Below are 12,056 nucleotides of genomic sequence, written 5' to 3'. Positions count from 1 at the left end.
AGAATCAACATACCCTTGAACACCGTCCCTTGAGGTTCCAAAACACAAACAATAGTCTCTAGTACCCGATAGGTACCGGAGAACCCACTGAACTGCCTTCCAATGCTCTCTACCCGGATTAGCCATATAACGACTTACCATGCTTAYAGCATAGGCTAAGTCCGGTCTCGTACAGATCATCGCATACATCAATGACCCAACTGCACTAGAGTAAGGAACCCGAGACATGTACTCTTTTTCTTCATTAGAATCAGGGCATTGACATGCAGATAATTTAAAATGAGCGGCAATGGGAGTATTTACCGTTTTGGCGCCATACATGTTGAACCTCTTTAACACCTTCTCGACATAGCTCCTTTGACTAAGTGTCAAAGTTCTCGCCTTTCGGTCTCTAGAAATCTCCATGCCAAGAATCTTTCGAGCCTTGCCCAAGTCCTTCATTTCAAACTCTGTATTCAATTGATCCTTGACCAGTTGGATATCTTCCTTGTACTTTGAAGCTATAAGCATATCGTCCACATATAGCAATAGATAGACAAACGAGCCATCTTCACATCTTCTTATATAAACACAACTGTCATATGAACAACGTGAGAAATCATGTGAAGTCATAAAGGTAGCAAACCTTTTGTACCATTGCCTTGGCGATTGCTTTAGCCCATATAATGACTTCTTCAGCCTGCAAACCAAATCCTCTTGACCAACACTCACAAAACCTTGAGGTTGATCCATATAAATGTCTTCCTCTAGCTCACCATGTAGAAATGCAGTTTTAACATCTAACTGCTCAAGCTCAAGATCATTCAAAGCAACTATACTCAACAATGCACGTATAGAAGAATGCTTGACTACAGGTGAAAAAATATCCGTGAAATCAATACCTGGAATCTGACTGAAACCCTTCGCCACAAGCCGAGCCTTATATCTGAGAGGCTCTACATCCGATATCCCTTCCTTCTTCTTGTACAACCATTTGCATTTAATTGCCTTTTTACCTTTGGGAAGAGGAACGAGCTCCCAAGTACCATTTTTGTGTAGGGACTCCATCTCATCATGCATTGCCACAATCCATTTTTCTGAATCTTCAGAATCAACCGCTTCATTATACGTAGATGGATCCTCAACTGACTCCATCTCGAAGGCAACCGTAAACGCACACGCTACCACCTCAACTTCAGCGTACCGTGCAGGACGGACCATCTGTCTTCGACCCCGATCCCTGGCAATGCTAGGCTGTGGCTYGGGTGGTGGCAAATTAGAAGCACCATCACCTTCACCATCAGACAACGAAGACGAAGACGACTGTGAGACGATAGGAGGCGTCGTCGTAGGACTAACTGGTAGCTCCACCTCCACTCGAGATCCCTCAGAAGAACTAGGAACATCTACCTTCGGTTGATCAGAAACGGTAGGCTTGCACAACATAGAGCTTTCATCAAAAGTCACATCCCTACTCACAATGACCTTTCGGGTCTCCGGACACCATAATCTGAAACCTTTTACACCGGCTTTAAAACCCAGAAATATACATTTGACGGCTCTAGGCTCAAGTTTACCATTGTCTGCTTTAGCGTAAGCGGGACATCCAAATACCTTCATGTCAGAATAATCAGCAGGTTTGCCCGACCACACCTCAATTGGTGTTTTCTTATCAAGGGCATATGATGGAGAGCGATTAATTATAAAACAAGCAGTTGATGCGGCTTTGGCCCAGAACGTTTTTGCCAAACCAGCATACACCGAACCTTTTCCATGATCGTTTGGTTCATACGTTCAGCCACACCATTTTGTTGGGGAGTGTGAACCACCGTATGGTGTCTAGTAATGCCTTGACTAGTACAATAGGCATTAAACTCCGCCGAAGACCATTATCGGTCCTGAGATATTTGACATGCTTGTCGGTTTGCTTTTCTATCATAATCTTCCAATCACGGAAGTTAGCAAACACATCACTTTTATGTTTCAAGAAATAAGCCCATACCTTTCGMGAGTAGTCGTCAATAATCGTCAGCATGTAAACGGCACCACCATGCGAYGGAACTCTCGCCGGTCCCCATAGGTCAGAGTGTACGTACTCGAGAATCGCCTTGGTCGTATGAGTTGAGCTCGAGAATGACACCTTCTTTTGCTTCCCAAACACACAGTGCTCACAGAATGGAAGCTTCTYGATTGCTTGGCTACCCAAAARCTGCTTTTTGCTCAACTCCATCATACCGGCTTCACTCATATGCCCGAGTCTCATGTGCCACAATTTCGTATTATCAACATCAGAAAAAATCGATGAGGCTACCTGAGCATCTCCCATGATAGTAGTGCCCGTCAGATAATAAAGATTAGCACTTTTCCGAGTGCCCTTCAAATAGACAAGAGAACCTTTAACCACCTTGAGAACTCCATTTTCACCGACGAATTTGTAGCCATTCATTTCAAAAGTACCAAGTGAAATTAGGTTTCTCTTAAGCCCAGGTATATGTCTAATAATTTCACTTGGTACTTTTGAAATGAATGGCTACAAATTCGTCGGTGAAAATGGAGTTCTCAAGGTGGTTAAAGGTTCTCTTGTCTATTTGAAGGGCACTCGGAAAAGTGCTAATCTTTATTATCTGACGGRCACTACTATCATGGGAGATGCTCAGGTAGCCTCATCGATTTTTTCTGATGTTGATAATACRAAATTGTGGCACATGAGACTCGGGCATATGAGTGAAGCCGGTATGATGGAGTTGAGCAAAAAGCAGYTTTTGGGTAGCCAAGCAATCRAGAAGCTTCCATTCTGTGAGCACTGTGTRTTTGGGAAGCAAAAGAAGGTGTCATTCTCGAGCTCAACTCATACGACCAAGGYGATTCTCGAGTACGTACACTCTGACCTATGGGGACCGGCGAGAGTTCCRTCRCATGGTGGTGCCGTTTACATGCTGACGATTATTGACGACTACTCKCGAAAGGTATGGGCTTATTTCTTGAAACATAAAAGTGATGTGTTTGCTAACTTCCGTGATTGGAAGATTATGATAGAAAAGCAAACCGACAAGCATGTCAAATATCTCAGGACCGATAATGGTCTAGAGTTTTGTTCGACGGAGTTTAATGCCTATTGTACTAGTCAAGGCATTACTAGACACCATACGGTGGTTCACACTCCCCAACAAAATGGCGTGGCTGAACGTATGAACCAAACGATCATGGAAAAGGTTCGGTGTATGCTGGTTTGGCAAAAACGTTCTGGGCCAAAGCCGCATCAACTGCTTGTTTTATAATTAATCGCTCTCCATCATATGCCCTTGATAAGAAAACACCAATTGAGGTGTGGTCGGGCAAACCTGCTGATTATTCTGACATGAAGGTATTTGGATGTCCCGCTTACGCCAAAGCAGACAATGGTAAACTTGAGCCTAGAGCCGTCAAATGTATATTTCTGGGTTTTAAAGCCGGTGTAAAAGGTTTCAGATTATGGTGTCCGGAGACCCGAAAGGTCATTGTGAGTAGGGATGTGACTTTTGATGAAAGCTCTATGTTGTGCAAGCCTACCGTTTCTGATCAACCGAAGGTAGATGTTCCTAGTTCTTCTGAGGGATCTCGAGTGGAGGTGGAGCTACCAGTTAGTCCTACGACGACGCCTCCTATCGTCTCACAGTCGTCTTCGTTGTCTGATGGTGAAGGTGATGGTGCTTCTAATTTGCCACCACCCAAGCCACAGCCTAGCATTGCCAGGGATCGGGGTCGAAGACAGATGGTCCGTCCTGCACGGTACGCTGAAGTTGAGGTGGTAGCGTGTGCGTTTACGGTTGCCTTCGAGATGGAGTCAGTTGAGGATCCATCTACGTATAATGAAGCGRTTGATTCTGAAGATTCAGAAAAATGGATTGTGGCAATGCATGATGAGATGGAGTCCCTACACAAAAATGGTACTTGGGAGCTCGTTCCTCTTCCCAAAGGTAAAAAGGCAATTAAATGCAAATGGTTGTACAAGAAGAAGGAAGGGATATCGGATGTAGAGCCTCTCAGATATAAGGCTCRGCTTGTGGCGAAGGGTTTCAGTCAGATTCCAGGTATTGATTTCACGGATATTTTTTCACCTGTAGTCAAGCATTCTTCTATACGTGCATTGTTGAGTATAGTTGCTTTGAATGATCTTGARCTTGAGCARTTAGATGTTAAAACTGCATTTCTACATGGTGAGCTAGAGGAAGACATTTATATGGATCAACCTCAAGGTTTTGTGAGTGTTGGTCAAGAGGATTTGGTTTGCAGGCTGAAGAAGTCATTATATGGGCTAAAGCAATCGCCAAGGCAATGGTACAAAAGGTTTGCTACCTTTATGACTTCACATGATTTCTCACGTTGTTCATATGACAGTTGTGTTTATATAAGAAGATGTGAAGATGGCTCGTTTGTCTATCTATTGCTATATGTGGACGATATGCTTATAGCTTCAAAGTACAAGGAAGATATCCAACTGGTCAAGGATCAATTGAATACAGAGTTTGAAATGAAGGACTTGGGCAAGGCTCGAAAGATTCTTGGCATGGAGATTTCTAGAGACCGAAAGGCGAGAACTTTGACACTTAGTCAAAGGAGCTATGTCGAGAAGGTGTTAAAGAGGTTCAACATGTATGGCGCCAAAACGGTAAATACTCCCATTGCCGCTCATTTTAAATTATCTGCATGTCAATGCCCTGATTCTAATGAAGAAAAAGAGTACATGTCTCGGGTTCCTTACTCTAGTGCAGTTGGGTCATTGATGTATGCGATGATCTGTACGAGACCGGACTTAGCCTATGCTRTAAGCATGGTAAGTCGTTATATGGCTAATCCGGGTAGAGAGCATTGGAAGGCAGTTCAGTGGGTTCTCCGGTACCTATCGGGTACTAGAGACTATTGTTTGTGTTTTGGAACCTCAAGGGACGGTGTTCAAGGGTATGTTGATTCTTACTATGGTGGAGATTTGGATGGCCGGTGTTCTCTTACCGGGTATGTGTTTACTATGGGGTCGTGTGCCATCAGTTGGAAAGCTCCACCACCAACTTAATTTGGTTTTGGTAGCTAATGAAGTGCACTGAAATTTCATTTGTTTAAGCTCATAAGAACAAACTAAAGAATGATCATTGTTACTGACTCATTAATTATTTATTGGGATTAGACCACTTAATGATTGACCAGCAATACATGGATTATAAGGATCTTTGCATAAATTAGGGGCGTTTACCAAATACTTACTCGGTAAGTGCTTAATGCAAGAGGAATTGTCTTGTAATTTTCTTATCATGTAATACTCTTGGCCATCAAAATGGTTTGTTGGTACTTGGTAAGTGTCTTATACCCGGTAACCGTTTACCAGGTAAGAGACTTTTTCCTTACTTACCAAGTAAGACTCGATCTTTGTTATGTCTCTTACCGGATCAGTTTTTTGGTCCTTGTCATGCTCAACCGGTAAAGTAAGTGATATTGGTAAGCACTTACCTGGTAAACATTTGGTAAACGACCCCTTTAGTGTGTATTGATACATAAAACTTGAATTAGTGCACTCCACGTCACCATTTGGTGACTGTCCCATTAGGTGAGCGGACATGTATTTGGGCGGTAGTACCACGCCATTTAGGTGTATGCTAGTGCACTCCATGTCAACATTTGGGCCTGTCCCATTTGGGGAGAGTGGACATGCGTTTGGGCGGTAGTACCGTGCCGTTTAGGTGTATAAATCATTTTATTTCTCAACACACTTTGCCAGGAGCACCATCCTCTTTCCATTTTCTTTGAAGTTTGGGATTTTATGTTTTATGTAACTTCAGTTTCTTCTTGGTATGCTAATATTTGACCATGTCCTGCTTTCACACAGTAATGATGACAAACAAAGATGTAGGAATTAAAAGGGGAAGAGCGGAAGAAATGACTGCTCCACCAGGTTTTGCATCTCTCACATCTTTCACACTGAAGAGGACAAAAGGTAATAATGAAGCTTGTAATTTAGCGGGAAACCCAAATGACATTGAACCAGAGCCCATTGAAGTTTCTTCCAAAATTGCTGATGTTGAAAAGCTTCAGAAGTGTCTCAAGCGAAGGCCGTGGATACTTCATGATCAACTCATCAACCTGGAAAAACTGGATAGGAAACATCTGAAGACGGTTATCTATCTTCTTTCCATTTTCTTTCAATATCATAGTTTGGTCAATGCTAGATTGGCCGAATACAAGTTCTCTATTATTTTCTCTTCTTCTACAACTATAGCATGAACTAGTATTTTACCACTATACAAGTTCTCCAATTTTTCTCTCTTCTGAAACTAGTTGCCATAAGTTAGATTCAGGACCAACATAGAATTATGAAGAGGTGACCCCTTTCCAGGGCTCCGGAACAGAATAGCATCATTTCGCTGCTTCCAAGCACTACTTTATTAGGAAATATCTATACGTATACTCCACCCGTTTGGATCTCTCTTTCCCTTTGCTGGACGGCAATCTTGACCTACCTTTATCTTTCCTGACGTCCTCTTCTTGGGACACTTCTCTTGTTCTAATTTTGCGCATAAAAGGGTAGTTGCATATGGTTTGAAGCAAATTCCCAAACTGAAAGCATAAACGTGATTCCGATGTACGTAGTTTGATCTATCTCCAGTCATGAAAAAAAGCTCAATTTCTTTTTGGGAATCTTTTAAAGTCAATGTCAAGGAAATTCTCCTTATGCCTGCAATTTGTTAAACAAACGATCATGGAAAAGAATGCAACTTCCCATTACAATTCAGAAGGACGCAGTCAGGGCGGAGAGCCAGAGATAATGTTACCTAAGCATTTGAATTATCTTTCCTCACATTTTTTGAGATGGTTGAAGAAATTTTGTTCGCACTACTTTGAACCAGTGAGCAACAGCGACTTCCAATATTTTATTGTGAAGTTGTTTTGGACATGGTATGGCGAACCTATGTGTACTTCCTGTGTTAAAGGAAGTATCTATTGTTCACCTCATTCATAGTGTTGTGCTAGACATGGATATGCATGTATCCAGGTACACATACACACAGACAAGAGGCGTCAGAATGGCAATCTTCAGAGCGACCCAAGAAGGATTTCATTTGCTTATTAAAATGTAAGAAAATGGCTTAAAATGGGATATATGACATAGATGGCAACCACACCATTTAGAAGAAAGTTGATCATATTGTGATTGTTGTTAGCACGATATAATCTTTCGCTTTCAACTTTTCTTTTTATTATTTGTTTTGGCTGTAGCAGTAAAGGCTTGTGTAACTGCTAGACTTAAAGAAAAAAGGACTGTGATAGTTTTGAAAGACATGGTTGGTTTAGGTTTAACATCAATATTGTTCTTATATTACCAGATGGAGAAAATGATTAATATATACTAGTAGCTAGCACGTTGTAACTTCCTATATGCTGATCTATTATAATGTCCAATTAGAATTCAATGAACCTAAGTGGCAGTTAATAATCACTTTATTATGCAGAATATCTCAGGGGAAAATACCCTTCCAAAAGGAGTTATTCGTGGGTGTCCAAGTTGCAATAAATGCCAGAAGGTTAGAGATAATCTTTCAATTGACTGATATATAAGTACCGTTTTCAGCCTCTAATGAGGGCTATATCCTCACTTTTTCTTTTATCATACTTCACCTGGATTACAACTTTTACAGGTTGTTGCACATTGGCGTCCAGAAGAGTCCTGCAAGCCTGTAATAGAATATGCTCCTGTATTTCATCCAACCGAAGAGGTATCTGTTCTGATATCCTTTAACCGTGTTACTTTGCATGTTTTTCTTCATCTTCGATATTCTCAACGTTTTGTTGGCACTCATTTTTATCTTTATAATGAGATAAGTTTGACTTTTTATCACAGGATTTTAAAGATACGCTTCAATATATTGCCAAAATACGTCCGAAAGCTGAGGAATTTGGAATTTGCCGTATTGTTCCTCCTGATTCCTGGAAACCACCATTCACTGCTAAGGGAAAGCAATGGGAATCTTCTAAATTCCATACCCATGTTCAACAGATTGATGAACTTAAAGATCTGTATTCAAAGAGAAAACTTGATGAAACCGTTGAACAAGCGGAAGGAAATAGAACTTCAATATTGGAATTGGATCATGAGTCTGATGGCTTTGAATTCGAATGTGGTCCTGAATTTACGCTGCGAGCATTCAAGGGATACGCGGAGCATTTCAAAGGGCATTATTTTCAAAAGAAAGACATATTTACTGAGTTTAGGACTTCGCCTTGGGAGAATGTTGAAGGGGAATATTGGCGGATTGTACAAAATCCAACTGAGCAAATTCAGGTATATCGACACCTAACAAGTATGCTGCACCTTACCATCCCCCTAAAAAATCAAGAACCATACCATCTTATACCAATTTCTCATAGGTGCTGTCTGGTCATAATCTGGAGGCAAAGTTTTTTGGTAGTGGATTTCCTTCAACATCACTTGGTGGTGATGATCAAAATGAATACACGAAATCAGGTTGGAACTTAAATAATACAGCTAGGATTCCTGGCTCTCTTCTTGCTTTTGATCATGGCAGTGCTGCCCTTTTGGCCCCACGTCTGGATGTAGGGATGTGCTTTTCATCCATTTGTTGGGTAAGATTTAAATCTCTATTGAGCTTGAAGATATTGAGATCTCTTATGATAGTTTGCTTTGCATCTGAACATACAAGTTGTCATTTTTCTCTGTTTACTGACTTGTCAAATGCCTAAATTCTGCTTTGTTTTTGTTATTGTTTTTCCAGAAGGTTGAAGAGCACCATTTGTACAGTCTCAGTTACATGCACCTGGGTGCCTCAAGAATTTGGTATGGGGTCCCAGGTAAATATCACCTAAATTGTGAAGCAGCACTGAAGAAAACCTTCCCAGAGATTTCTGGACATCCTGAATTGTTTCATAAACTAGTGAGTACCGATATAACCTTGTCGTCAATAATGAAGTATATCTAGTTTTGGAGAAATTAAAGAACTTCCTTCTACAAAACCAAATAGTTGGCATATATGAAACAAATATTCATGCCGTTGTAACATGCTTCCTCTGTGACTGGCTTTAAGACAATTTCAAGATTTACATTTTTGGGAGATCTTCGAGTAGAATTATCTATTTGCGAATTCTCACAAGAATTTGGTTTTCTATTTGGGTTCACCCTTATTTTGTTACTATTGAAAGGCATCTTGATTGTTTAACTAATAGACGAAGGATCGTGTGAGAATAGGAGTTAAGGTGAGAAGTGTAAGAAGGGATTTGGAGCCTTGATCACTTTTAATCCCAAAACAACCCATGAATTGCGCTTTAGAAGGGAATTGATCTAGTGTATCTCATTAATGTTGATCTAGTGGTTCTCTTCAATTAGGATTGATCCGAGGTTGGAGATCCCTTCTTACCCTTCTCACCATAACTTCCATTCTCAACGGAACCCAACCCTTAACTAATAATCGAACATGTTCCTTAAACTATGTGCTTGGTCAAATGTCCCAATTTTCATGGGATGGGAAGTATATACAAGGAGTTGATATAGGAAATAGTTCATCATATACCATATCAATTCGGTTAATGAAGTTTGGAGAACTTTGTACAGGTGACTCAACTTTCACCATCTATCTTGAAATCAGAGGGTATACCTGTGTATCGTTGTGTGCAGCACCCGAAGCAATTTGTTCTTATCTTTCCTGGAGTATACTATTCGGGATTTGATACCGGCTTCAGTGTTTCTGAGAAGGTAAACCTTGCTCCTCTTGACTGGTTGCCACATGGACAGATAGCAGCAGAAACTTACAGTGAGCGGCGTAGAAAGACATCAATCTCCTATGACAAAGTGTTAATTGAGGGGGCCCGGGATGCAGCACGAGGGGATTTTGCACGGTGGAAAAATGGCTGTGGAAAGAATGGTTGGTTTTACAAGAGCTCTTAAGGTAAGTCCTTATACTCCCTCTGTTCCCAACAGAAAAGATAAAAAAAACTTTGCAACTGCATTAAACTTTGTCACTAATGTTACAGTAAGAAATTTTGGTGTTCATTGATCTCAAATTTAAATTTGCAAATAGGATGCATTTGAACGGAGCGAGCTCAAGCTTGCTCGGCTTCTGAGACAGATGGTAAAGCATGGGCTTGGCATGTGGCTCACCAAAAGCAAGAGCCTTGGCTCAGTTTGTTTATATGGACTCATATAGGCTAGTAAAAGTTTGAACTTTGGTTTGTCGGTCTAGTCAGCTTGGTTTGGCCTGGCACAAACGGTCATATGAGTCTTCTTGGTTTGGTTCATATGGTCAGATGAGTCGGTGTGGTTTGTCATAGGGCTTGGGATTCCCAAGCTTTTTACAAGTCATCCCATTTTGCTTAAATCCTACATGGAATCTTTTGAGTTTGACCTCAAAAGTCATACCATGCATTTTTTTTCTTTGGATGGGTCTTCACGAAAACGGTCTCTCTACACCTTCGAGTAGAGGTATGGTCTACATACGTCATATCCTTCCCAAATCCTACCTCTAAGTGGATATACCGGTTTTGTTTGCATGGGTTTATAAAGTTGTTATCGTCATTTTGAAAAGTAGGTTGCCTCAAAAAAATAAGTGTCCATATATTCTAATTTTAGTTTGTCCTAAAGTAAGGGGTTGTTTGGTTGGTTTTCCATTAAGTTCTGTATAGATAAGCTGCCTATGTGGATTCATCAGTCTGTATAGATTGGGAATTTTTTTGCTTGGAAGAGTTTTTCAATAGACAGAAGAAGTATATTTTTTAATTTGGAGGGGCATGTTTGTAAAAAACTTGGCTTTCCGCATAAAACTACCCCAGAAGCCTATTGAATAAGCCACTATCAAACAATCATGTATAGTTGACCAAATAAGCCGTAAGCCCCATTAAGCTGCCTACTTTCCAATTCTGCCCTTAATTATGAGATGAAGAAATTTATTTTCCTCTAAATTATTAAGAGTAAAATTGTAATTTAGTTAATTAAAAAGTAATAATTACACATTTACAAAACTGTGTGGCTGAACATTTATTTCGGGATGTATGATGTATCTACACACCTTTACCTCTTATCTAATCTTGATACAAATGAAGTGGTTGTTGGTATGGAATGGAACAGTGGTGCCTGAAGCGCGAAAGGTTGAAGAGGGAGTTGTTATGCAATAGTTCACAATCGCGGCCGATGGAAGAAGAGTTTGGTTGTTCGGTGAAAAGGGAATGCATGGTATGCTTCTATGACTTGTACCTTTCGGCTGCCGGGTGCCCGTGTTCGGCCGACAAGTATTCTTGTCTCGAACATTCAAAGCGTATATGTTCGTGTCCTTGGAGTTCCAGGTTCTTTCTTCTTCGATATGATATGGGAGAGTTGGATCTTCTGGTTGATGCTTTAGAAGGAAAATGTTGATGCATATGTATAAGTTTGTGATTAAATGGCATGAATTTTTGTGTTTTTGTATAAATTTGAGATGGAAAAATGTGAAGATGTAATGGATGAAGAAGTGAAGTTATAAACTAAACTAAATGAACCTAATTATTCCACCTTCTAAGGGATGTCTTTGTTTATTAAGTTGGATTTCAATTCCTTTGAGTTTTTGTTTGATGGATTTCGATTTCTTCGGATTCCATTTTGCGAACTGAACGCTGTCCGGATAAAGAAGAGGCTGAAAGGGATTAATGCTTGTGAAGTTGCATTGGTTGCAATATTTGAAAATGTTGCATTTAGTTTGCATTATATATAAGGTTAGGTTCATGTGAGACCAACCTATTTTCGTCAGGTCACAAAATAACAGTTGAAACTTCATAGTAAAATATTATGAAGGTAAAAAAAACTTCTTATCTTCATAGTGTTTTGCTATAAAGGTTTAGTGTCATTTAAGTGGTCTCATGGGTCTCACAAGAACAACTTGGTCTCATATGATCTCAAGTCTATATATAGGGAGTGGTTCATTTGAGAACCAGAGAACTAGTATACTCACTGATGTGTATATGCTAATGAATTTCCGTATGTGTATATATCATTGAGCTCGTGTGTTTGCATATATATATATATATATATATATATATATATATATATATATATACACACACACACATAC

At 40.2% G+C, this 12,056-nt stretch overlaps 1 protein-coding gene across 4 annotated transcripts in view; it reads left to right on the top strand.

The window, feature by feature from the left end:
* The window catches only part of LOC112506609 (putative lysine-specific demethylase JMJ16), a 13,509-nt gene extending 2,009 nt beyond the window's left edge, over window positions 1-11,500 (top strand). Inside the window, exons 2-9 of one of the 4 annotated variants that reach the window (XM_025110778.1) lie at window positions 5,837-6,123; window positions 7,458-7,529; window positions 7,644-7,721; window positions 7,829-8,287; window positions 8,374-8,589; window positions 8,739-8,897; window positions 9,572-9,905; window positions 11,081-11,500. In XM_025110778.1, the coding sequence (XP_024966546.1) occupies window positions 5,839-6,123; window positions 7,458-7,529; window positions 7,644-7,721; window positions 7,829-8,287; window positions 8,374-8,589; window positions 8,739-8,897; window positions 9,572-9,904 (1,602 nt within the window). In that variant the 5' untranslated portion in view covers window positions 5,837-5,838 and the 3' untranslated portion in view covers window position 9,905; window positions 11,081-11,500. Of the gene's footprint in view, window positions 1-5,329; window positions 6,124-7,457; window positions 7,530-7,643; window positions 7,722-7,828; window positions 8,288-8,373; window positions 8,590-8,738; window positions 8,898-9,571; window positions 9,906-11,080 lie in introns of those variants that run through there. The other 3 variants (XM_025110777.1, XM_025110776.1, XM_025110775.1) reach the window with 3 other exon arrangements.
* The last annotated feature ends 556 nt before the right edge of the window (window positions 11,501-12,056 follow it).

Source organism: Cynara cardunculus, assembly GCF_001531365.2.
Source record: "Cynara cardunculus var. scolymus isolate 2C chromosome LG 2, CcrdV1, whole genome shotgun sequence".
NCBI lineage: Eukaryota > Viridiplantae > Streptophyta > Magnoliopsida > Asterales > Asteraceae > Cynara > Cynara cardunculus.
This window is presented reverse-complemented; position numbering and strand designations above follow the sequence as displayed.